The sequence below is a fragment of the Papilio machaon genome, chromosome 19 (genome assembly GCF_912999745.1).
Source record: "Papilio machaon chromosome 19, ilPapMach1.1, whole genome shotgun sequence".
NCBI classification, from domain to species: domain Eukaryota; kingdom Metazoa; phylum Arthropoda; class Insecta; order Lepidoptera; family Papilionidae; genus Papilio; species Papilio machaon.
The window spans coordinates 3,946,460-3,972,881 of record NC_060004.1 but is presented as its reverse complement, the minus strand read 5'-3'; the positions used below and the strand labels follow the sequence as shown (position 1 = coordinate 3,972,881).

Genomic DNA, 26,422 nt, shown 5'->3' with positions numbered 1-26,422 from the left:
TACCATTATCCGGAGGACTATAAAATTTCGTAATAATAAATATAGGTATGTATGTAATTTACTATATAATATAATTTGTACAGTTTGGCTTCACCAATTGTATTATTTTTATGATAATAAGTAGTTTAAGACACTTACGAGTAAAACAAAAAACTTATTATTACAATTCCTACTTTTATTATCAAACCCAAAAACAACACGTACCTTACCGATTCATATAATTTCAAAAGAAAACAACAACACAACAAACTTTTTGATTAATATTTCTTAATATTTTTTTTATTTAAACAGTCACGTATTGTATGTTAGTGTTTTAAATTATTTCTTAATTTCATTTTAGTATTATTTAGGCACATTTTTCATATAAATATAACCTTACTATACGTTAACCTCAGTATAGTATCATACATTCATCAACATGTCAGCTAAGACCGTCCTTCTCTTCTGCCTTCAGGCCTTTTTGGCTCACGTAAGTTACAACTTTGACTTTTACGAATTTAACCCTAAAACAAAGCCAAAAAAGGAAAATCGTAACAGTATAAACCTAATCTTCTGCAAATGCCGAAGGAATAAACGTAACTGAAAATTAAAATGAATTGGTGAAAAATCTTTAAAAAAATTATCGATATTATTCGTTTGTATCCCAACTAAAAATCTTTTACAGTCTATTTCCGCATACTGCGGCGCTGGCTTGGGTTACGAAGCTCCTTTGATGGGCGCAGCTCCCTTCGGCGCCGGTCCCTTGGCCGGTTATGGAGCCGGATGCGGATGCGGTCTGGCCGCCGTCCCAACATCCAGCGGTGGTGGATTCCCCACCTCCAGCGCTTCCCCCATCCCACCCGTCGGTTTGTCCGTTCTGTCCGAGAACGAGATCGGAGGCATCTTAGCCGTCGGTGGTGAGCTTCCTTTCCTGGGCACCGTCGGTCTGGAGGGTGCGCTGCCTACCGCTGGCGCTGGTGCCGTCTCCTACGGCTGCGGCAACGGTGCCGTGGGCATGGTGAGCGAAGACATCGCTGCTCCCGCTTGGGGCTACCCCGCCGCCGCTGGTTTGGGCTACGGACCCGGTCTCGCTGCCGGAATCGGCTACGGTCCCGCTATCGCTGGACGTGCCTTCGGTGGATGTGGTTGCGGAATCTACTAAGAAATGTTTCATTAACAACGTCATCTGAAAATATACAATTTTTAATTCGAATTTTTTTTTTTAATTTTTTTGCATTTTATGTAAACATTGTTATCACAAATCAAGTATTGAATTTTACTGTGTACAAGGTAAAAATACTACGCGTTTGTGAAATTGTTTAACAATGGAAATTCGCCATAGAAACACGTTTGATATTTTTATAACTACACGATTACTTTCTAATTACCTACTACAAAAAAATATAGTGTTACCTGTTGGCGATACTGATTATTTATATAAAATAAAAAATGCAAATTAGTATCGAAAACGTATTTCTATTCATAAAAAGCCGCAACGATATTTACCTTTTCCCAGTCCACTCACTTCTTCCTGCGTTGGCTTAGCCATTTTCATTAATAAAATTACTCGCCGTATTTTGTTTGTAAAACGTATTAAGACCATGTTTTTAAAGGATTTTTTAGCATTATTGAGTAAAAAAAATTATGTCTAAATATTTAACATATTCTATGTATTTCTTTCTATATTAGCTGTTTTTGAAAAAATAACCCATGTATGCCAGCTGTCGCTCGTGATTGTAGCCGCGTGAAATTAAAAAACCTAACTAGCCTATGTGATATTCCACATTGTAATATAAACGATCCTTTCATCTTGATCCGTTCAGCCTTTCTGGAGTTACGAGATAACCAAACAATAATCCATCCTAACGTTCGTATTTTTCTGTAAGATGTAATGTAAGCAATTCCGCGTTTTATCTGAAGAGTGTGCGTGCCGGGAACCTTATTTTGGTCCTCTTACCCTTCACACTCCCCTGAGCGTCGGTGGCTCAGGGGTTAAGCACAGGACCTGTAAGCTGCAGGTCCTGGGTTTGAATTCCGCCATATACCAAAATATTTTTCGATTATCGGTTTACATAATATGTATATTTATCTAATGTTTTATGGTGAAGGAAAACATCATGATGAAACCCGCACCAAGCCAAATGAATATCCGCAATCCATTTAATTAGTTCGGTTATATTGAAACGAAATTAATTACAAACACCACAAATAAAAATAGTTCGTGACCGAATATTGAACAACAGTTGTTGAGTCCGTAGCAGCATGTCGTTTGGGTGGACAATCCATGTGAATGTTACATTAAATCTAGTAACATTGCACCTAGTTCCAGCTAGACGTTGATCCGTCCCCAGCTTAAGAAATCATTGTAGTTTGAGTGTAATATAATAATGTCTGAGATTTAAAATATTTATTTCCTTAATTTTAGTTGCTATATTAAAAATGTTATTCTTAATATGGCTTTATATAACTCTAATAGTCAAACCTGAAGGAACCTTACGTTCCATTATTACTTAAATTGTATGTGATACGTTTTTGATGTGTGATCAAATAGTTGAATGAAAGAAGAGCTTTTTTTTTAGAGAAGAGATTCGATGTTTTTATTACAGACTGATTCAAATAGTCATAGTTTGTATTTAGTACAGGTAACCGCCGTTGTAAGCGCCGTTGCACCCACATCCACCAGCACATCTGCCGGCGATGGAGACGACGCCACCAGCAGGCACATCACCTCCGAATCTGACAGCACCCAGGATAGGCACCTGGCCAGCGACGACGGTGGTACCAGCGACGCCCATCTCACCAGCGACGGCAATGTCGCCGACGCCATTGCCTCCGTATGCCGGGCCAGCGATGGCAGCAGGGCCAGCGAGTCCATAGCCAAGTCCAAGTCCAAGTCCTGTTTCGTAGCCAAGTCCAAGTCCGGGTCCGTAACCGAATTCGGTGGCTAAGCCTGGTCCGTAGCCGCGGCCACATTCACCAGCCCATCCGTCAGCGTAGCCCAGACCGAGTCCGGCTCCAAGGCATGCGCTGTACGCATTCTAAAACATTTTAAAATTATTATTAAATAATTAAATACTTTTATAAAAAATACAAAATAAATATTTCAATTTTACAAATGCATTCATATTAATATTTACCTGGACCAAGCAAGCTTGGATGCAGAGCAGCAAGAAGGCGAAAGGAGACATGTTTGTTTTCCGACTGTGTGATCGAGAATGATTCTATAGTAGGAAGCAAACTATTTATATATTTACCTTTATCTGGAGGACAATACAATTTCGTAATAATAACTATAGGTATGTATGTTCTTTACGTACAAAGTAAGTAGTACACTTTAAGTATGCTATTTTAACCAAATATTTCATTAACCGAACCATCAGTAGAAGTTTTTTATTTTGACATTAAAATAGATAAAACCCAACACTTGTCTTTTTGTAAAATTTTATAAACAACTTAAGAAAACATTTATAAATATATTTTTTACACTTTATAAACATTTTATAGCTGGTTTGTCTTATATTTTTCTTATTTATTCCACTCATAATAATCAAGTTTCCATTCCCTTAACATCTTACGGTTTTTAAAGTAAGTACGGGGTAACATCGTATGAGTGTTGCCTGTACTAATAGATTACAAAATATGAGTTCGTGGTCCTTAATCCGCCATTTACTATTTGTTGTGCATAATTGTATACCGAGCTTAATGAAGTATATCTGTATTTGATCAATTAAATTTTGTATGTAATAAGAAATTAACAATAACTTACGAGTAAAACAAAAAACATATTATTAACATACTTTTGTTATTAAACCCAAAAACAACACGTGCCTTACCGATTCATATAATTTCAAAAGAAAACAACACAACAAACTTTTTGATTAATATTTCTTAACATTTTTTTTTTATTTAAACAGTCACGTATTGTATGTTAGTTTTTAAATTATTTCTTAATTTCATTTTTGTATTATTTAGGTACTTTTTTCATATAAATATAACCTTATTTTAAATTAACCTCAGTACAGTATCATACATTCATCAACATGTCAGCTAAGACCGTCCTTCTCTTCTGCCTTCAGGCCTTTTTGGCTCACGTAAGTACTCTTCATTACCTGGTGTTTGTAGGTTTGCCTTTAAGCAGAAAATAGGCATCTGATATTCTCTTTTTAATGACCTAATAGTAGGTCTTAGGTATAACAGAAGAGTCTGGTCTATTGCAGAAAACTAGAAATCTTATGTGTGTTTATTGGTTCATAAAAAAATTAATGTTAGCCAAACATTTTAAATTTTACAGTCCATCTCCGCATACTGCGGCGCTGGCTTGGGTTACGAAGCTCCTTTGATGGGCGCTGCTCCCTACGGCGCCGCTTCCTGGGCTGGTTATGGAGCCGGATGCGGATGTGGTCTGGCCGCCGTCCCAACTTCAAGCGGTGGTGGATTCCCCACTTCCAGTGCTTCCCCCATCCCACCCGTCGGTTTGTCCGTTCTGTCCGAGAACGAGATCGGAGGCATCTTAGCCGTCGGTGGTGAGCTTCCTTTCCTAGGCACCGTCGGTCTGGAGGGTGCGCTGCCTACCGCTGGCGCTGGTGCCGTCTCCTACGGCTGCGGCAACGGTGCCGTGGGCATGGTGAGCGAAGACATCGCTGCTCCCGCTTGGGGCTACCCCGCTGCCGCTGGTTTGGGCTACGGACCCGGTCTCGCTGCCGGAATCGGCTATGGTCCCGCTATCGCGGGACGTGCCTTCGGTGGATGCGGTTGCGGAATCTACTAAGAAATGTTTCATTAACAACGTGATCCTAAAATAAACAATTTTGAACGCTAAACATTTCTTATTGAATTTAAAATGAAAACAAAAACGACCTGTTATTATGTTTTACTTTACGTAATTCGAGGCATTTGTCATCAAGATTTAGAATATTAAAAAGTGTATTGATTAAATTATCTGAAAACATAAAAAGTTAGGTAAGAGAATGCGAGCGCCTAATTCTCAGCACAACGTGTGTATTAAGCTGATGCATTCCCAGTTTACATTATTCTAGTCCAGCAAACGAATCCAGTCATAAGACTTTTTTTCAAGTATTACGAGGTAATTGGAATTAAATCAGTATTTTTTCCTTCATACTTCAAACCTATAACAATAACATATATATCTTTGTGTTGCTACTTTGGAGAAATGCATTTTATTATTTATAAGAAAATCTATTTAAAATTCCAATATATGCCAATTAACAACATTAATATCAATTTAAAGTTAGGCATATTTTCCTGATATTTAAGGCGACCAGTATAAAAATAAAATTTAGAGTACTTAAGTTTTCATGAAAATGTCATGTTTTACTAGATTTTACATACACGTATACCTCGAAAATGAAATTTTTCTTTTCGGGTTAAAAGACGTACTCGTACCACGTACAACGTATGTACAACTTACTCTAATACAGACAGTCATTTTGATTAAAATAATGCTGAAATCTAGAACCAACGTCTTTCACATTTCGGAGGGTTGCCTCGGCATTTTGAACCGACGGCAATTTTGTACCACTTATAACGCGGGGTTTTTTTTAATATTATCACTAGCTGTCGCCCGCGACTCCGTCCACGCGCAGTTGAAAAAAACTTAATAGGGGTATGAAAAATAGACTACTATCTATTTTTACGCATATAAAATTTGGTAAAAATCGGTAAAGCCGTTTCTGAGGAGTACGGTAACTAACATTGTGACATGGAAATTTTATATTTTAGATTTGTTCATACAATATATTTAAAGAAAAGTGTAGCAAAACACAGAAAAAGATCTAACAAAGTCAAGGTAAACTTATCCTCAATCGGAGCTTATTTTTTTAATTATTTCGCTCCATGGTATGTCCAAAGCTTCCTTAGATTAGATAAACATTGCGTTATGGTTGGATTTATTCGATATATTTTGTGCTAAAGTTATTATTATGAAACTTTAATGCGATTAAAACACACTTCGGAATACTGAGCCGATTTTGTATACCGCGGTAGTAAGAGCCTTTACCTTACCTAAAAATTTTCAGCGCTGTCGAAATTTGTTTATCCATTTTATTGAACTTAGTAAATACTTTGGCTGCGGGGGTCACATCACCGGTGTTCTTGGTGTCTATCTTAATATAAAACATAAACCTTATCGATATTAATACGTAGGCCTTGCTGGTATTTTCACTAACTAGGGCCCCCATAACTTCTAAAGTTGCTTTACATTGATTGCTTTACATGATACATTTTTTGGTCGTGAAATCATTTTACATATAAAGTAAATGAAATAAGAGCTTTATCGTAGTAGTTTATTTAGTCTACAAAAAATCAAGTGGTCAAAGTTTGTTTTAGTAGAGGTAAGCGCCATTGTAAGCGCCGTTGTAAGCGCCATTGTAAGCGCCGTTGCATCCGCAGCCGCCGGCGCAATTTCCTGCAATGGAGACGACGCCACCAGCTGGAACGTCACCACCGAATCTGACAGCGCCCAAAATTGGAACCTGTCCAGCGACGACGGTGGTACCGGCGACGCCCATCTCGCCAGCGACGGCAATGTCACCGACACCGGTGCCTCCGTAAGCCGGGCCAGCGATGGCAGCGGGACCAGCGATGGCGGCAGGACCAGCGAGTCCGTAGCCAAGTCCAAGACCGGCTCCGTAGCCGAGTCCAAGTCCGGGTCCGTAACCGAATTCGGTGGCTAAACCAGGTCCATAACCGAGTCCGCATTCACCAGCTAAACCGCCTGCGTAGCCCAGACCGAGGCCGGCTCCGAGGCACTCGCTGTATACATTCTGTGAATTTACAAAATGTTTAAAAAACCACTTCATTTAATTATTCATCTACGGTTACAGAAAAGTCAAGAAATAGTTGCAATAAATATTTTCAATTTCAATTATAATTTATAACTTACCTGGATCAAGCAAGCTTGAATGCACAGAAGCAAGAAGGCGAAGGGAGACATGTTGGAGATTTGTTTTTCGACTGAATGATTCGTCAATACCAAAGTGTCTTTTTATATGTTAACCTTTCTCTTACTAATTAAAACAATTTCGTCATAAATAAGAAAACGTGAGCCAGTGCTCCATTATCATTGTCACAATATTACTTAAATAATTAGTTCAAAATAGTACAAATCCAATACATTAATGCCTATTTTGTGTTTTATCGCAAAAACACATTGAACACGTACACGAATATTGAAAAAAGTCTTACGAGGGTTTACACAATGTTTATTATTTCAATAGGTGTGCTTACACATAACTTCCAGCACTATAAATACCAAACGATCTCATTGATGTTTATACTTGTTTCTCATAAACACAATCAACATGTCTGCTAAAGCTATCGTCCTTTTCTGCGCCCAAGCCCTCTTGGTCCAGGTGAGTAAACCTAAATACAATTAAATTAAAATGAGTAAAACAAAGGATCGGTGGACACAAAAAATCTAATGATGTACTCTAACTAATTTTATAGACTATCTCCGCCTTCTGCACCGGAGGTCTGGGTTACGAAGCGCCTTTGATGGCCGCAGCTCCCTTCGGCGCCGGTCCCTTGGCTGGTTATGGAGCCGGATGCGGATGCGGTCTGGCTGCCATCCCAACATCCACCGGTGGTGGATTCCCCACCTCCAGTGCTTCTCCCATCCCACCCGTCGGTTTGTCCGTTCAGTCTGAAAACGAGATCGGAGGCATCTTAGCTGTCGGCGGTGAGCTTCCATTCCTGGGTACCGTTGGTCTGGAGGGTGCGCTGCCTACCGCCGGCGCTGGTGCCGTCTCCTACGGCTGCGGCAATGGTGCCGTGGGCATGGTAAGCGAAGACATCGCTGCTCCTGCTTGGGGCTACCCCGCTGCCGCTGGTTTGGGCTACGGACCCGGTCTCGCTGCCGGAATCGGCTATGGTCCCGCTATCGCTGGACGTGCCTTCGGTGGATGTGGTTGCGGAATCTACTAAGAAATGTTTCATTAACAACGTGATCCTAAAATAAACAATTTTGAACGCTAAACATTTCTTATTGAATTTAAAATGAAAACAAAAACGACCTGTTAATATGTTTTACTTTACGTAATTCGAAGAATTTGTCATCAAGATTTAGAATGTTAAAAAATATATTGATTAAATTATCTGAAAACATTAAAAGGTAGGTTAGAGAATTCGAGCGCTTACTTCTCAGCACAACGTGTGAATTAAGCTGATTCATTCCCAGTTTACATTATTCTAGTCCAGCGAACGAATCCAGTCATAAGACCCTTTTTCAAATAAAGGGTTTTTCAACAAGAACTTTGTTTTCTAAAATAAAATAAAACAAAGAGTTTAGATGAAGATGATTCAAATTTTTATTGTATTACAAAGAGAAAAATTTGGCAATTATGAATGAAAAATGATATCTGGCAAATGTCCACCACGACCACGCTGACAGATGTCGATTCTTTCATCAAAGTTTTTAATCACTTTTTACACACTTTTCACAAAATGGTGGGTCTATTTCGTTAATCACGTCACGGATTTTGAGTTTTAAGGCCGCGATCGATTCGATTGGCTCCGTATAGACTTTGTCCTTAACATAGTCCCACAAAAATAATCCATTGATGTTAAATCACACGATCTGGCTGGCCATATAACAGCTGAATTTCGTGAAATTATGCGATCGGGAAATTTGGTTTGCAATAAATTGCACCATTTTTATAGTGGAATTTAATTATTTTAATGCGATTTTCGAGCGAAATCATTGTAGCAATTGCCAAAGCATCTACTACGAACAGGTCAAAAAACTAAATGGCAAAACTGTCATGTTGTTGTTGTGGCCCCAATTGAAAAACAAAGTTCTTGTTGAAAAACCCTATATTACGCGGTAATTGGAATTATATTAGTGTTTTTTCCTTCATACTTCAAACCTATAACAATAACATTCTTTATGTTGCTACTTTGGAGAAATCCATTTTATTATTTATAAGAAAATCTATTTAAAATTCCAATATATGCCAATTTATAAGATTAATATCAATTTAAAGTTAGTCTTATTTTCCTGATATTTAAGGCGACCAGTATAAAAATTAAATTTAGAGTACTTAAGTTTTCATGAAAATGTCATGTTTTACTAGATTTTACATACACGTCTACCTCGAAAATGAAATTTTTGTTTTCGGGTTAAAAAAATACGTACAACATTCAACGTATGTCCAACGTACTATAATACAGACAGACATTTTGATTAAAATAATGCTAAAATCTAGAACCAACGTCTTTCATATTTCGGAGGGTTGCCTCGGCATTTTTAACCGATGGCAATTTTGTAGCACTAATAACGCGGGTTTTTTTTATATTATTATATGTTCATACAATATATTAAAAGGAAAGTGTAGCAAAACACAGAAAAAGATCTAACAAAGTCAAGGTAAACTTATCCTCAATCGGAGTTTATTTTTTTAATTATTTCGCTCCATGGTATGTCCAAAGCTTCCTTAAATTAGGTAAACATTGAGTTAAGGTTGGATTTAGTCGAAATATTTTGTGCTTATTATTATGAAACTTAAATGCGATTAAAACACACTTCGGAATATAGAGCCGATTTTGCATACCGCGGTAGTAAGAGCCTTTACCTAACCTAAAAATTTTCAGCGCTGTCGAAATTTGTTTATCGATTTTATTGAACCTAGTAAATACTTTGGCTGCGGGGGTCACATCACCGGTGCTCTTGGTGTCTATCTTAATATAAAACATAAACCTTATCTATATTAATACGTAGGCATTGTTGGTATTTTCACTAACTAAGGCCCCCATAACTTCTAAAGTTGCTTTACATTAATTGCTTTACATGATACATTTTTTGGTCGTGAAATCATTTTACATATAAAGTAAATGAAATAAAAGCTTTATCGTAGTAGTTTATTTAGTCTACAAAAATTCAAATGGTCATAGTTTGTTTTTAGTAGAGGTAAGCGCCATTGTAAGCGCCGTTGCAGCCGCAGCCGCCGGCGCAATTTCCTGCAATGGAGACGACGCCACCAGCTGGAACGTCACCACCGAATCTGACAGCGCCCAAAATTGGAACCTGTCCAGCGACGACGGTGGTACCGGCGACGCCCATCTCGCCAGCGACGGCAATGTCACCGACACCGGTGCCTCCGTAAGCCGGGCCAGCGATGGCAGCGGGACCAGCGATGGCGGCAGGACCAGCGAGTCCGTAGCCAAGTCCAAGACCGGCTCCGTAGCCGAGTCCAAGTCCGGGTCCGTAACCGAATTCGGTGGCTAAACCAGGTCCATAACCGAGTCCGCATTCACCAGCTAAACCACCTGCGTAGCCCAGACCGAGGCCGGCTCCGAGGCACTCGCTGTATACATTCTGTGAATTTACAAAATGTTTAAAAAACCACTTCATTTAATTATTCATCTACGGTTACAGAAAAATCATAAAATAGTTGCAATAAATATTTTCAATTTCAATTATAATTTATAACTTACCTGGATCAAGCAAGCTTGAATGCAGAGGAGCAAGAAGGCGAAGGGAGACATGTTGGAGATTTGTTTTTCGACTGAATAATTCGCCAATACCAAAGTGTCTTTTTATATGTTAACCTTTCTCTTACTAATTAAAACAATTTCGTCATAAATAAGAAAACGTGAGCCAGTGCTCCATTATCATTGTCACAATTTTATTTAAATAATTAGTTCAAAAAAGTACAAATCTAATACAATATTGCCTATTTTGTGTTTTATCGCAAAAACACATTGAACACGTACACGAATATTGAAAAAAAACCTTACGAGGGTTTGCACAATGTTCATTATTTCAATAGGTGTGCTTACACATAACGTCCAGCACTATAAATACCAAACGATCTCATTGATGTTTATACTTGTTTCCCATAAACACAATCACAATGTCTGCCAAAGCTGTCGTACTTTTCTGCGCCCAAGCTCTCTTGGTCCAGGTGAGTAAACCTAAGTAAATACAATTAAATGAAAATGAGTAAAACAAAGGTGTAGAGGATGGCGGCGGCAGCTTTGATTCCATCGTCAACAAAAGGATTGGTGGACACCAAAAATCTAATTATGTACTGTATCTAATTTTATAGACTATCTCCGCCTTCTGCACCGGAGGCCTGGGTTACGAAGCGCCTTTGATGGCCGCTGCTCCCTTCGGCGCCGGTCCCTTGGCTGGTTATGGAGCCGGATGCGGATGCGGTCTGGCCGCTGTCCCAACATCCAGCGGTGGTGGATTCCCCACCTCCAGTGCTTCTCCTATTCCACCCGTCGGTTTGTCCGTTCTGTCTGAGAACGAGATCGGAGGCATCTTAGCCGTCGGCGGTGAGCTTCCATTCCTGGGTACCGTCGGTCTGGAGGGTGCGCTGCCTACCGCCGGCGCTGGTGCCGTCTCCTACGGCTGCGGCAATGGTGCCGTGGGCATGGTAAGCGAAGACATCGCTGCTCCCGCTTGGGGCTATCCCGCTGCCGCTGGTTTTGGCTACGGACCCGGTCTCGCTGCCGGAATCGGCTATGGTCCCGCTATCGCTGGACGTGCCTTCGGTGGATGTGGTTGCGGAATCTACTAAGAAATGTTACATTAACAACGTGATCCTAAAATAAACAATTTTGAACGCTAAACATTTCTTATTGAGTTTAAAATGAAAACAAAAACGACCTGTTAATACGTTTTACTTTACGTAATTCGAGGCATTTGTCATAAAGATTTAGAATATTAAAAAATGTGTTGATTAAATTATCTGAAAACATAAAAAGTTAGGTAAGAGAATGCGAGCGCCTACTTCTCAGCACAACGTGTGTATTAAGCTGATTCATTCCCAGTTTACATTATTCTAGTCCAGCGAACGAATCCAGTCATAAGACCCTTTTTCAAATATTACGCGGTAATTGGATTATATTAGTGTTTTTTCCTTCATACTTCAAACCTATAACAATAACATTCTTTATGTTGCTACTTTGGAGAAATCCATTTTATTATTTATAAGAAAATCTATTTAAAATTCCAATATATGCCAATTTATAAGATTAATATCAATTTAAAGTTAGTCTTATTTTCCTGATATTTAACGCGACTAATATAATAATTAAATTTAGAGTACTTAAGTTTTCATGAAAATGTCATGTTCTACTAGATTTTACATACTCGTATACCTCGAAAATGAATTTTTTGTTTTCGGGTTAAAAAATACGTACAACATTCAACGTATGTCCAACGTACTATATAATACAGACAGACATTTTGATTAAAATATTGCTAAAATCTAGAACCAACGTCTTTCATATTTCGGAGGGTTGCCTCGGCATTTTGAACCGATGGCAATTTTGTAGCACTAATAACGCGGGTTTTTTTTATTTTATTATATGTTCATACAATATATTAAAAGGAAAGTGTAGCAAAACACAGAAAAAGATCTAACAAAGTCAAGGTAAACTTATCCTCAATCGGATCTTATTTTTTAGCCGACTTCAAAAAGAAGGAGGTTATCAATTCGACTGTATTTTTTTTATGTGTGTTACCGCGAAACTCCGCCCCTGGTGGAGCGATTTTGATGAAAAATATTTTAATCGAAAGGAAGTGCTTGCAGACGGGTCCCATTTTTTTTTTTAAATAAATAGAAGACTAGATTTTTAATTATTTCGCTCCATGGTATGTCCAGTTTCCTTAGATTGGGTAAACATTGAGTCATGGTTGGATTTATTCGAAATATTTTGTGCTAAAGTTATTATTATGAAACTTAAATGCGATTAAAACACACTTCGGAATAATGAGCCGATTTTGCATACCGCGGTAGTAAGAGCCTTTACCTAACCTAAAAATTTTCAGCGCTGTCGAAATTTGTTTATCGATTTTATTGAACCTAGTAAATACTTTGGCTGCGGGGGTCACATCACCGGTGTTCTTGGTGTCTATCTTAATATAAAACATAAACCTTATCGATATTAATACGTAGGCCTTGCTGGTATTTTTACTAACTAGGGCCCCCATAACTTCTAAAGTTGCTTTACATTGATTGCTTTACATGATACATTTTTTGGTCGTGAAATCATTTTACATATAAAGTAAATGAAATAAGAGTTTTATCGTAGTAGTTTATTAAGTCTAAAAAAATTCAAATGGTCATAGTTTGTTTTTAGTAGAGGTAAGCGCCATTGTAAGCGCCGTTGTAAGCGCCATTGTAAGCGCCGTTGCAGCCGCAGCCGCCGGCGCAATTTCCTGCAATGGAGACAACGCCACCAGCTGGAACGTCACCACCGAATCTGACAGCGCCCAAAATTGGAACCTGTCCAGCGACGACGGTGGTACCGGCGACGCCCATCTCGCCAGCGACGGCAATGTCACCGACGCCGGTGCCTCCGTAAGCCGGGCCAGCGATGGCAGCGGGACCAGCGACGGCGGCAGGACCAGCGAGTCCGTAGCCAAGTCCAAGACCGGCTCCGTAGCCGAGTCCAAGTCCAGGTCCGTAACCGAATTCGGTGGCTAAACCAGGTCCATAACCGAGTCCGCATTCACCAGCTAAACCACCTGCGTAGCCCAGACCGAGGCCGGCTCCGAGGCACTCGCTGTATACATTCTGTGAATTTACAAAATGTTTAAAAAACCCCTTCATTTAATTATACATCTACGGTTAATAGAGAACTCAAGAAATAGTTGCAATAAATATTTTCAATTTCAATTTTAATTTCTAACTTACCTGGATCAAGCAAGCTTGAATGCAGAGGAGCAAGAAGGCGAAGGGAGACATGTTGGAGACTTATTTTTCGACTGAATGATTCGTCAAATATTGAAATTGTCTTCTATATGGCAACCATTCTCTTGATAATTAAAACAATTTCGTCATAAATAAGAAAACGTGAGCCAGTGCTCCATTATCATTGTCACAATGTTACTTATAATTAGTTCAAAATAGTATAAGTCCAATACATTAATGCATATTTTGTGTTTTATCAAAAAAAAAAACACACTGAACACGTACATGAAAATTGAAAAACCCTTACGAGGGTTTGCACAATGTTCATTATTTCAATAGGTGTGCTTACGCATAACTTCCAGCACTATAAATACCAAACGATCTCATTGATGTTTACACTTGTTTCTCATAAACACAGTAAACATGTCTGCTAAAGCTATCGTCCTCTTCTGCGCCCAAGCCCTCTTGGTCCAGGTGAGTAAACCTAAATATAATTAAATGAAAATGAGTAAAACAAAGGATTGGTGGACACAAAATATCTAATTATGTACTCTATCTAATTTTATAGACTATCTCCGCCTTCTGCACCGGAGGTCTGGGTTACGAAGCGCCTTTGATGGCCGCAGCTCCCTTCGGCGCCGGTTCCTTGGCTGGTTATGGAGCAGGATGCGGATGCGGTCTGGCCGCCGTCCCAACATCCAGCGGTGGTGGATTCCCCACCTCTAGTGCTTCTCCCATCCCACCCGTCGGTTTGTCCGTTCTGTCCGAGAACGAGATCGAGGGCATCTTAGCCGTCGGCGGTGAGCTTCCATTCCTGGGTACTATAGGTCTGGAGGGTGCTCTGCCTACCGCCGGCGCTGGTGCCGTCTCCTTCGGCTGCGGTAACGGTGCCGTGGGCATGGTGAGCGAAGACATTGCTGCTCCCGCTTGGGGCTATCCCGCTGCCGCTGGTTTTGGCTACGGACCCGGTCTCGCTGCCGGAATCGGCTACGGTCCCGCTATCGCTGGACGTGCCTTCGGTGGATGTGGTTGCGGAATCTACTAAAAAACGCCTCATTAACAACGTGATGCCAAAATATACAATTTTTAACTCAAAACATTTTCTTTTTTCTTTAAAAATTAAAACAAAAACTGGTCAACTTTATGACATAATTAAAATGAAGTCAATAGCGTATCCTTTTAGGTAGCTAAACTTACTGTTGCATTACGCAATTTATTAGAATCACATTTTATTTAGTGCTGACGCCTATAAAACACAATAATTTCCTTAACCTTTTTTTATTTTAAAACACTTGTACCAAAAATATTGTCATGTCTTCAAAGATATTGAAATATAATATTATACAAAGCATTGACAGCACTTTACTTGAGACAATTTTCTCCTATCAAAGTAGCGCTATCTGTTAATAAATAGACAAAACTACATATTAACATGAAGTATTTAAATGAGAAAGTATTTAAATTAATGGCTAATCTTAAAATAATCAAAATTGCGACTTAAAAATATTATGACATCTGAAAAACTATCTTTGGAAAGAATATAATGATATAATAATGCTATAAAAATATTGATACTAACGATAAAATATTCTTATCCGTAACTTGTACGGGCATTTTATAGCACTATAACAATAGAGGGAGCTTTTTTACAATTTTGTTAAATATTTTATTACATTTCAATACAAATCCGATAGAAGTATAGAGAAACAACGACAAAAAAAATAGTTCACTATGTCACGTCTATTATTCTTGATTCTCTTTGCATGCCTCTGATTTACTTTACAAAACAGTAATAATAATAATATGTTTTTTTAGGAGTGTAACGTAAAAATACGCGAGCAAAGTAAATTGCTTGTCTCCGAATTATTTGGTTTTCCATCCTTTTACTTTAAGGAAGTGGATAGGTTTGGCAGGGGACGGAACAATTAGGAAGGGGAAATATCTCTTTCTGTGCCTACGTACTGAAGTAAGGCAACGCATCTACAAATGCAAATGTCTATGGGCAAAAGTAGTTTCCCTATTGGCAGATGGCATATTCAAGTGGCCGGTTGCTAGAAAATATACATTTATTAAAAAGGCATGCATAGCGTGCTCAACTGAATGTTCCTGTGGCGAATTCAGATGAATACATTTTTTTTTATATCATAAGCAAACGAGCAAACGGCCACCTTGATTCGCCGCAATAGCGAGGCGACCATGGCCCATAGACATCCGCAAATGCAGATGCGTTGCCTTCCTTTAATTAACGGAGAAGGGGACGCACAGAAAGAGGATATTTCTTCTTCCTGTGCATCCCCTCTTCCGCCAAATCCACTCTCCCTTCCCATCCTTTCCTATTAAGAAAAGGACTAAAGGACTAAAATTAGGCCTCCGGTACCACACTCATCAGACAAAACGCGGAATTGCTTTCACTTGACGCTTGTCTTCTGTGTGGTTGTGATATTTCACCGGTCGACCCGGCCAATTCGTGCACCCAACAAATATTGTTGTTGCGGGATCTATCACTGATATACATATCTATGAACATAGTCAAAATACTAATAGAAACGTAACATTAACCTGGGTAACCAAGGATGCTGCATCTACCAAACTAGTATCTGCCAACATGGTGGTTTTGACAGTGGTGGAATCCACGTTAATAATATCTATTGATCTGTCTTGTCTGGTGAAATACCACGACCACTCAGAAGTGAAGCGTGAAGTGGAAGCAGTTCCGCGATGCGTCTGATGAGTGTTCGCGTCGAAGGACTAATCTTATGCCACGTTCCTTCCCACCCTTTTCTTATTAGGAAATGATGGAATGAAGAGGTAATATCCGTTTTCTTAGCGTCCCCTCTACATCGATAAAAGGTAGGCAACGCATCTGCAAGTGGAGATGTCTATGGTCAGCGGTCGCTTCGCTATTTCAGCGAATCGAGGCGATCGCTAAATCGTTTGCCACCTTATAATATAAAAAATGAATTATGGTACAGAAATAACACAAGAAGTAAGAATTAACAACTTTATTAACAAGAAACTTTAAACAACTATTTAATAAATGGCACCACAACCGTATTCAACGGCTGGACCAGCCCAATTGGCATATCCATAACCGTTGCCCATAGGAGCATAGGCACCGGCCGCCCATCCCATACCAGCGGCCATAGGCATGACATCTTCACTTATCATGCCCACATTCCCATTACCGCAGCCGTAAGAAATGGTACCAGTTCCCGCAGTAGGTAAAGCACCTTCCAGACCAACGGTACCAAGGAACGGTAGCTCACCACCAACCACAAGTATACCATCGATTGCGTTTTCTGACATCAATGAGACGCCGTAAGGTTGGACAGGTGATGCACTGGAGATGACAAATCCACCACCGTAAGATGAAGGGATAGCCGCAAGATCGTATGACCCTAAGAAAGGTCCGGGTCCTGCGCATGGGGCAGCCATTAATGGAACTTCGTATCCCTGACCAGCCCAGGCTAGGTCTCCAGCCATACCATTAGGCCAGGCACCGTTTATGCAGTATCCAGAAATTGACTGTAAAAGAAAAAAAAATTGAATTTCACGGTCACATCGGTGAAGGACAGGTTTTTTTTATATTGACTAAGTTCCAAGAAAAACTGGTGCATGTTCTTTTCTAGCTTGAATGCAAAAAGTGTGATAGAATCTTATAATATTAATTTTTCCCAAATAAATAATTACCTGAACAAGAATAACTTGGGCACAGAAAAGATATATGGCTTTGGAAGTCATTGCTGTTTTTATTGTAATATGGAGTTATAAAAACAATAACGTTTGAATGATTGACAGTTCACGGGCATGAATTATTTATACTGAATTGAAAATCATTATCAAAATTTCAAACAATTACAAACATCGTTACTGCAAAGAATTACATAAAGTTACGGCAAAGTAAACAGATAATAACGAAAATAATATCAAAGTAATGTTTTTGTAATTACATTACAAGAGAAAAGTGTGTTAATATGTAACTTTTTAATTTGGAAATATTGCATAGAATTGATATTGTTGACGCAAGTTACCTCGATTGAAAATTTTACAAAAATCTGTGAAAAATTAATAGATTTTATGACGATCAGATGAACCGTAATGAACCTGAGCTATACAAAAAGACCGTTAATCTACCTATCCCCAGATAGATTATTCTACCCATAATAGTTTACGAAAGACATGAACTACTACCACATGCAGAATATAAACAAGAAATTTAACTTTTATCTTATAATTCTTTATTTGAACAGAGTGTTCTTTGTATCGATCGATAAGTGAGATTCCGAAGTCTTAACTCCACTCATATAAAAATTTAAAGGCATAATTTTCACGTGACAAGAAATATGAATCCATGGGAAATTATATCGTTTGTATCAATAAATTTCATTCTTTCTGTCTCAACTATTTTTTGTCCATCCTATTGGTACTCATAAATGAAAATCAAAATTTTCATATGATTCATTAAACAAAAGATATATGATATTTGGAATTATAGACGCATTCTATTCGAGCCATGATATGTGTCATAACTCGCAAGTAGTAGTGACAACATATTAACGCATTAGTCAGTTATGAAATATTACGAGTATAACAACTTATTACTTATTTTTATGCAGGTATAAATACAACTGCTAGATTTGAGGCATACATACAGTTACTAAGTTCATTGTACAAACATGTCTTCGTTCACCTTCCTATTATTCTGCTCTGTAGCCTGCTTTATTCAGGTAAAACAATAATATGTTTATTTTTATATTAAAAATGTCAATAATACAGAAAAGCTTAACTCTATTATATCTTTATTTACATATTAAAATAATTTTTTTTTCATTGAATATAATATTATTTCAGGACGCATACGGCCAGTATTTAGGTGCCGCGCCTGGTTTAGGATATGCGCCTGCTCTTGGAGTTGAAGCAGAGCTTCCTTGTAGTTCCGGACTAGCCGCAGAAGTAGCTTACGGTCCAGGCCTAGCCCCCGGCCTTCTCGGCGCTGCACCCTACGGATACGGCCTTGCAGGTCCGGCTGCGTTTGCTGGTCCGGCGCCATACGGTCCGGCCGCTGCATACGGCATGGGTCCGGCTTACGGCGGCGCCGGCGTGGGAGACGTGTCCGTCGCCGGGGAGATGCCGGTCGCCGGCACCACTCTAGTAGCAGGACAGGTGCCTATCCTTGGCGCAGTGCAGTTCGCTGGTGAAATTCCAGCTGGAGGCGTTGTATCTATAGCCGGAAGATGCGGATGCGGTTGCGGTGGACCATATATGTACTAGTTAAATAATATCTTATTTTATAAACAAATTCTCCAGTAATAAAAAATAAAAAAATACTATATCTTATATTTATTTTTTATAATCCCTTAATTACACGATTGGCAAGAGGTTTAACTTCAAGTCAGTCGGTTTTGATTAAAAAGCAAACCTCTTGTAAATTGTTTTAATTGTAACATGCTACGTATGCAAAGTATTTTTAGTACAATAATAAAACGTGAGATAAGGGTCAATTATCTGATGTAGGGCAATGGAATAAATAAATATCACGATGAAGTCACGTCCCAGAGATGATAATGAATTCATGTAAATTTGTACATATACTGATTTATACTTTTTTCTCTAAAATTACAAAATCATGAAAAGTCAGTTAAGAGTTACAAATAAACTTAAAAAATTAGAATGCGCCACATTTTTTAAGACGGTAACATTAACTTTGCATATGCGATATTTGTTTTTTTTAATTTATCGTAATTTTTTACTTTTTAGCCGACTTCAAAAAGAAGGAGGTTATCAATTCGACTGTATTTTTTTTTTTTATGTGTGTTACCGCGAAACTCCGCCCCTGGTGGTCCGATTTTGATGAAAAATATTTTAATCGAAAGGAAGTGCTTGCAGGTGGGTCCCATTTTTTTGTTTTTTTTTTTAAATAACTAGAAGACTAGTAGATTTTGAATATAGCTTCAAAATTTGTTGCGAAAATTAGGGACATTTTTGCTTTCAGCGCTTACGTAGGCTAAACTATAGGACCTACATAAAAATGATGTATGGCGAATTGCAGCTCTTTAAATGTGCTAAATAAAAGTCAGCGATAGCATATATCTATCTTTTATAGTTTTCTCACAATAACCATTTTTTTCTTCAGAAACATCAATTAACACGTTGGCGGACAGTACATGTTAAGAATTACTTCCCAAATGACACTACTTAATCTCATACATTGCCTATGGGCGTAGTGTCAATGCGGTTGCATGTAAAATGTTGTTTAGTGACAGTACGCCTATAGTTTCAGCTTCATTGAACAATTCTAACAGCCGTTTTTGTTCCCTTTCGTACGGATCTCCAGGCGCCATCTGTAGATAAATTCATTATTAATTCAATACCAAAAAACTGCATTCAATACAAACAACCACTAATTTTAGAAGCACAATTACCTTATACAAAATTGAATTTGAATATTTCGATAAACAAAAACACAAAAATACGTCAATAACTTACCACTCGAGCCGTTATTTGCGCGCGAAAATATGAGGTGACACGAAGCCCACCGCCGACGCGCACTACGTGACTAAATGTATGAAAACATGACGCCCACGGGCGTACTGTACGGGGGGAGGGGTACCGGAATTCTGTCAATGTGTGTGTCCCTTGACGTGTTGTAGAACTATGTACGATGACAGTAGGAAAGCCGCATTACTTTTGCGGTGACACTACAACATTCTCTTCCTTGTAAAAGTATTGAAAATCAAACGCCCTCAGCCGTACTGCCGTGACACGAGTATAAACTATTACGACTAAAGGCGTTCTGTCGTATCATTTTTTACTATAGGAACGCCCACAGACGTTACTGTCCATCAATGTGTTAAATTCATGCCCTATTTCCGACGCTATTATTCGAGTTCAGTATTAACCCTTATGTAAATAAACATGTTCATTATCAAGAGAATTTAATGTAGATTATATTTGCAATTGAAACTATATCATTCTGTCTAATAGTTTAGGAGATATCGTAAGAATAAAATTACGCGGAAACGAAAAATGCTACACGAAAAGCACAATTTTGCTTTCTGGGCTTACGTGGGTCAAACTATATGACTTATATAAAAATGATGTATGGAGTAATTATAGATCCTTAAATTTGCTAAATAACAGTCTTCGGTGGCATATATCTATCATCTATGGATGTCTCACAAAAACCATGTTATTGTGAACAAACGTCGATTAAAATGCACACGAAAAACAGCGTCGTAAGCTTACGGCGCTATTATATTATATTCGATATGAATCCTTATCCAAATAAATATGTTTGATGGCTAGAGTATTAAATGCAGATTACATTAGCCTTTAAACTATTTAATTCTGATCAATAGTTTGGGAGATATTAAATAATTTAAAACTACGCGCATTCGAAAAATGCTAGTGCGGCGCGCGGCTGGACAAAATTAAAGGCACGCTACGATGTATTAGTTCGTTAATTTTCAATTTGTATACCGATTTTGATAATTATTTCATTGTTTAAAGGATAAGTGGTTATCTGCTGCATTCTAAATTAGTTTTTGAATTGAAGTACACACATATGAAATAGGAAAGTCCTTTTCTTTATTTGTCTTATTTATGTCTTTATATGTATTAAGGAAATTTGTAATTGAACTTCAAATTCACTAAAAATTGTGAAATAAAACAAAAATTTTAAGAAAAAAAAATAGCCGACTTCAAAAAAAAAACAATCTCAAACAAAATGCACTCAAAAGTAACCTAAATAAACCAATTTCAAACAAAATGCACTCAAAAGTAACCTAAAAAAACCAATTTCAAACAAAATGCACTCAAAAGTAACATAAAAAAAACAATTTTAAACAAAATGCATTCAAAAGTACCATAAAAAACAATCTCAAACAAAATGCACTAAAAAGAAACAAAATAATGACATGAAAACTTCTTTCTTTCTTTCTTCTCTCTTTCAAAAACCCTCTAAACTCTAAAGAAAGTTCTCTTCTTTCTTGTAACATGTCTATATTGTATAATTATTGTTATTTTGGAGTCGGTTTCGGCCTAAGTAGGGACATAAACGTAAGTATGTCTCATACATCTCAAATATAAAATGTATAATATTATATTTACTTCGGCCGACACCGACTGCGAAATAACAATAATTATACAATATAGACATGTTACAAGAAAGAAGAGAACTTTCTTTAGAGTTTAGAGGGTTTTTGAAAGAGAGAAGAAAGAAAAAAAGAAGTTTTCATGTCATTATTTTGTTTCTTTTTAGTGCATTTTGTTTGAGATTGTTTTTTATGGTACTTTTGAATGCATTTTGTTTAAAATTGTTTTTTTATGTTACTTTTGAGTGCATTTTGTTTGAAATTGGTTTTTAAAAATTAGCTATTGATCTAAATATCATGAGACTATTTTTATTTCGGATTTTAATCAATCAAATCGATACAGATTTTCTTCGTAATTCAGCTTATTTAGTTTACACTTTACTAGATTATGGCGGGAATTTGAAAACTGTTTGTTAGTCTGTCTCGCATTAAGTTATGGTCGTGTTGTTGTGTTGCTGAAAATCGCTATATGGTTACCTAGAACAATGTCTTAGTAGTACCTATTAAGATTTAAAAAAAAAAATGTATCAAAGGAAACGTTGTAATAGGTAGTTATGTATTTGAATTATAGGATAACGAAGGTATTACTTTTTAAATAGCTGTCGCCCGCGACGTCGTCCACGCGGACTTTAAAAAACTTAATTAGTAGCACATGTGTTCGTACTGACTATTTTCAACATCCATGCAAAATTTCAGCGAAATCACTTTAGCAGTTCTGGAGATACCTTGAAACAAACATCCATCCATCCATCCATCCATCTAAACTTCCGCATTTATAATATTAGTAAGACGATTTGCATGCAATTAAAAATTTTCTCTGACGACATTCCTTAAATAGTCATATCAATCAATTAGTTTTTACAAATCGTTTGCATTAGCAGCATTGCTTTATGTACCGGGAACCGAACTTAGAATTACTGCAGAGGACTAAGATGTCTGAATAAGAGGCTATGCTCATCTCGAAACAGCTGAGATGGTGCAAACATCTTGTTTCTATGACTGACTCCAGGCTGCCTAATCTGTATTTTATTATGAATTGAAACAGAGTAATCTGGAAGTCAGTTTTAAAGTTACAGAGATGTTTTCAAACGTCATCTGACTGTATGTGAGGTACAAGTCAGTGGTTAGAAAGAACTTGCGCAACAGACGCGAGAAAAGCCCAACTTGCAATAATATATTTCGTCTATTAAAAATACCAGAAAAGAAAACTACGAAAGTAATTATGAATGCTTAATTTATTTAAAATAACATTAATTGACCGGTTTCATTAATACATGTAAGGTCCTCCACAACCGCAACCGCATCTTCCGGCTATAGTGACAACACCACCAGCGGGCACATCGCCAGCGAACTGCACGGCACCAAGGATAGGCACTTGTCCCGCCACAACAGTGGTACCAGCGACCGGCATCTCCCCAGCGACGGACACGTCTCCCACGCCGGCGCCGCCATAAGCCGGGCCTATGCCGTATGCAGCTGCCGGACCGTATGGCGCAGGACCGTATTGCGCCGGACCACCAAACGCTGCTGGACCTGCGAGGCCGTATCCGTAGGGTCCAGGGCCGAGAAGACTAGGGGCCAAACCTGGACCGTAAGCTACTTCTACGGCTGGTCCGGGACCACAGGCGAGCTCTGCTTCAACACCAAGAGCGGGCGCATATCCTAAACTGGTTGCGGCGCCTAAGTGCTGCCCGCATGTGATCTGAAAATAATTATGTTAATATAATACAACACTAAAAGCTTTGTTAAATATGTTTAGTTTTGCCTTAATTATTTTTAAATATCAGTCATTTACATCAAGAAGTAGAGAACAAGATGAAAGCAGTATGTTTTTTTTTATCTTAAAACTTCCTTTTACTAATTGTCAAATGAAAAATAATTATTACCTGAATAAAGCAGGCCGCAGAGCAGATCACTAAGAAGGTGAATGAAGACATGTTTATGGATTTGTGCAAGTCAAGTACTGAATGTATGATTTCATTTTGTTTGTCGTATTTATACCTGAACAAAAAACTGTAATAAGCGTTTCATAAGTAATTAATTTGTACTTAATGTGTAATTTTCTGTTATCGTATATTATTTTATTTTAAGACATAAAAAAATTATCTATTTTCTAACTTGCATGGTAATTGTTTAATTTAATTTTTTTTTTTGTTTTACCATTTATTATTTAAAGTTTTATAGGCATTTATGTAACCCTCTGACCTTTGTTATTGCGTTGAATTTGCTGAGCATAGGAGTAACCAGCAAAACAATCTAATCTGAAAAAGAAATTTTTAAATTCACTAAAATAAGCGACTGTTGTGTAATAGTTTTACATTTATTGATTTTGCAAAAAAACAGAGAGTAGAAAAGGAAAAAGAGATAAAAACGTGATACGATAAGATTAAAGCTTGTTTGTACTAAAAAGATTTTGTAAAAGTTTATGGCTGATATACATATTTTGATTCACATATGATCCAATAACAATTCGTACTCATAGCTAGAAATAAAGATAATTTTTTAAATTCGAAAATTCATAAAATTTAAATAAACAACTCTAAATTGTAATGAAACTGTACTTAAGTAATGATACTGTGCAATCTGTGTAATGTGCTTTCTTTATTATTTTTCAATATGACATTGTTGATAACGTAAAAAAGACGAAATTTTCGCAACAAATATGTCTACTTATTGATTAAGTACAGACATATAAAAAGACAAAATAACATCAATATTTTCATACTCCAGTTAGTTCAAGACAGAGTTAAACATGTCAGCCAAAGCAGTATTCCTAATTGCCATCAACGCCTTTTTCGTTCAGGTATTACATTGTATTTTACTAATTATATAAATAATTGCAATATTGCATACGAATAAAACATAACTACTGTCATTCTTGCAATAAGGAAGAAGTCCTTGGGAGATTCTAACTAAAATTTAGCGAATACTAAACAAACCTCAGATAAATGGATAGCATAAAAGTTTAAATTTATGTAATAACTTTTCTATTGCTAAATGAAAAAATAATTGCAGGCTATCACTGGAGCATGCTGGGGCAATGCGTTCAATACAGCTTGGCCCACAGGGTGGGCCGGTGAGGGTTTAAGTTGGGCGGGTCCAGGTCTAGCTGAAGGCCCACTAATAGAGGCGGGACCGTGTGCCGGCAGTGCTTTCGGGGCCGGCTGGGCTGGCTACGGACCCGCTGGAGCTCCCAGAGGATTCGCTGTATCTAGTGCATCGCCCATTCCCCCTGTTGGGATGTCTATAGCCTCTGACAATGCTATCGAAGGTATTTTAGCTGTTGGAGGAGAAGTGCCATTCTTGGGTACAGTGGAACTGGAAGGAGCCCTGCCAACCGCCGGTGCAGGTGCAGTATCTTTCGGCTGTGGCAATGGCGCTGTGGGTATTGTTGCTGAAGAAATTGCTCCTATCGCAACCAGCTTACTCGGGCCTGGTTTTGGCTACGGACCTAATTGGGCCGGCGGTCTAGGTTGGGCTGGTTGCGGCATGGCGCCTTTTGGATGCGGCTGTGGGGCTCCTTACTGATATATTGTAATGTGTTGTAAATAAACTTGTAATAAACTTCTTTAAACTTAAACATGTATTATTAATTTATATTTGATAAACCAAGGTTAGGTCACAGTGTGACGCTATAGCAAAGCGTCAGTTGTTCCTAAGTTGCCTTTCCATCTTAAGGAAAGAATCATCCAAGCATAACTTAAAAAAGAGATAGTAGAATAACTTAAATTAGTCAATGTGTTTTACAATACATTGAAAATGTGAGAGTATTATTCAGAGTTTTGCTAGAGATGCGATTTCGTGGCACATATGCCGTCTGCCTCATCCCATGAAATTGTACCTTTACGTACCGCCTTAATGTTGATTTAATGCGACAGTCAGAGTTGTTGCTGAATGACATCTATAGATTTATAAAATTTTAAGCAAAATTGAAATATATAATAAGGGTAAAATTCTCAATCTCTTATGATTTTCATACAAAATGTTAAAAATTGAATTTATTTAGATACCTCTATAAAAATAATTACCGACGTTTTTATTAAAATGTTACATAATTAAAATTGGTAATTTTATACTTTCAATGACATTAAATTCTGTTACAGTGCTAAAAACTAATATAAAGTAATAAACGAAGCAAACTGCCACCAGAATTCGCCAAAATAGCGAAATAAAAGCCGCTTACAGACATCCGCATTTACAGATGCATTGCCTACCTTTAATCAATAGTGTAGGGAACGCACAGAAAGAGGAGATTTATCCTAACTATCTATTCTTTCTTCCGCCAAATCAACTTCTCCTACCCATCATTTGTACGAAATGGGTTGAAGTAGAAGAGGACTAAAATTACGCCTCCGCCACGCAACACATAAGAAGAAACTGGTGACTGTAACTGTAACTGGAAACTGGTATTGTCGTAGTATTGCACCGTGGGAGCTGGCCCATTCGTGCAAGATGTTATTGTGGGTTTTACCACTGTTAACATCTAATATTATAAATGCGAATGTTTAGATGGATGGATGTTTGACCATATGTATAAACAACTAGCTGTTGCCCGTGACTCTGTCTGCGCAGAAATAAAAAAAAAACATTATTAATAGCTTATGTGTTCTCCGAGACTATGTTCTATATCTGCTCTTCAAGATCCGTTGAGCCGTTACGGAGATACCTTCAAACAAACATCCATCCATC

General features: G+C 37.9%; 11 protein-coding genes across 11 annotated transcripts; 6 read left to right on the top strand and 5 right to left on the bottom strand.

Moving 5' to 3' along the window:
- Nucleotides 1-418: 418 nt before the first annotated feature.
- LOC106713075 (chorion class B protein PC10) lies at nt 419-1,141 on the top strand. Its single transcript, XM_045682631.1, has 2 exons — nt 419-469; nt 665-1,141. The coding sequence occupies exons 1-2, from the start codon at nt 419-421 to the stop codon at nt 1,139-1,141; spliced, it is 528 nt and encodes a 175-aa protein (XP_045538587.1).
- A 1,471-nt stretch (nt 1,142-2,612) lies between these two features.
- Nucleotides 2,613-3,167, bottom strand: LOC106715161 (chorion class A protein L11). Its single transcript, XM_045682630.1, has 2 exons — nt 3,117-3,167; nt 2,613-3,017 (listed from the first exon to the last, which is right to left on the bottom strand). Exons 1-2 carry the CDS (start codon nt 3,165-3,167, stop codon nt 2,613-2,615), a joined length of 456 nt encoding a protein of 151 aa, XP_045538586.1.
- An 852-nt stretch (nt 3,168-4,019) lies between these two features.
- Nucleotides 4,020-4,747, top strand: LOC106715160 (chorion class B protein PC10). Its single transcript, XM_014508386.2, has 2 exons — nt 4,020-4,070; nt 4,271-4,747. Exons 1-2 carry the CDS (start codon nt 4,020-4,022, stop codon nt 4,745-4,747), a joined length of 528 nt encoding a protein of 175 aa, XP_014363872.2.
- A 1,573-nt stretch (nt 4,748-6,320) lies between these two features.
- Nucleotides 6,321-6,931, bottom strand: LOC106715166 (chorion class A protein L11-like). Its single transcript, XM_045682629.1, has 2 exons — nt 6,881-6,931; nt 6,321-6,761 (listed from the first exon to the last, which is right to left on the bottom strand). The coding sequence occupies exons 1-2, from the start codon at nt 6,929-6,931 to the stop codon at nt 6,321-6,323; spliced, it is 492 nt and encodes a 163-aa protein (XP_045538585.1).
- A 367-nt stretch (nt 6,932-7,298) lies between these two features.
- LOC106715158 (chorion class B protein PC10) lies at nt 7,299-7,920 on the top strand. The gene is made up of 2 exons (XM_014508383.2): nt 7,299-7,349; nt 7,444-7,920. The coding sequence occupies exons 1-2, from the start codon at nt 7,299-7,301 to the stop codon at nt 7,918-7,920; spliced, it is 528 nt and encodes a 175-aa protein (XP_014363869.2).
- A 1,972-nt stretch (nt 7,921-9,892) lies between these two features.
- On the bottom strand, nt 9,893-10,479 carry LOC106715159 (chorion class A protein L11). Its single transcript, XM_014508384.2, has 2 exons — nt 10,429-10,479; nt 9,893-10,309 (listed from the first exon to the last, which is right to left on the bottom strand). Exons 1-2 carry the CDS (start codon nt 10,477-10,479, stop codon nt 9,893-9,895), a joined length of 468 nt encoding a protein of 155 aa, XP_014363870.2.
- Nucleotides 10,480-10,847: 368 nt separating this feature from the next.
- On the top strand, nt 10,848-11,519 carry LOC123722093 (chorion class B protein PC10-like). Its single transcript, XM_045682628.1, has 2 exons — nt 10,848-10,898; nt 11,043-11,519. Exons 1-2 carry the CDS (start codon nt 10,848-10,850, stop codon nt 11,517-11,519), a joined length of 528 nt encoding a protein of 175 aa, XP_045538584.1.
- Nucleotides 11,520-13,082: 1,563 nt separating this feature from the next.
- LOC106715176 (fibroin heavy chain) lies at nt 13,083-17,123 on the bottom strand. The gene is made up of 3 exons (XM_045682627.1): nt 16,775-17,123; nt 13,644-13,702; nt 13,083-13,523 (listed from the first exon to the last, which is right to left on the bottom strand). The coding sequence occupies exons 1-3, from the start codon at nt 17,121-17,123 to the stop codon at nt 13,083-13,085; spliced, it is 849 nt and encodes a 282-aa protein (XP_045538583.1).
- A 1,184-nt stretch (nt 17,124-18,307) lies between these two features.
- On the top strand, nt 18,308-18,911 carry LOC106709356 (chorion class A protein Ld5). Its single transcript, XM_014501148.2, has 2 exons — nt 18,308-18,367; nt 18,492-18,911. Exons 1-2 carry the CDS (start codon nt 18,317-18,319, stop codon nt 18,909-18,911), a joined length of 471 nt encoding a protein of 156 aa, XP_014356634.2. The 5' UTR covers nt 18,308-18,316.
- Nucleotides 18,912-23,000: 4,089 nt separating this feature from the next.
- Nucleotides 23,001-23,670, bottom strand: LOC106715155 (chorion class A proteins Ld9). The gene is made up of 2 exons (XM_014508381.2): nt 23,620-23,670; nt 23,001-23,435 (listed from the first exon to the last, which is right to left on the bottom strand). Exons 1-2 carry the CDS (start codon nt 23,668-23,670, stop codon nt 23,001-23,003), a joined length of 486 nt encoding a protein of 161 aa, XP_014363867.2.
- Nucleotides 23,671-24,485: 815 nt separating this feature from the next.
- On the top strand, nt 24,486-25,261 carry LOC106715154 (chorion class B protein PC10-like). The gene is made up of 2 exons (XM_014508380.2): nt 24,486-24,536; nt 24,749-25,261. The coding sequence occupies exons 1-2, from the start codon at nt 24,486-24,488 to the stop codon at nt 25,259-25,261; spliced, it is 564 nt and encodes a 187-aa protein (XP_014363866.2).
- Nucleotides 25,262-26,422: the final 1,161 nt, after the last annotated feature.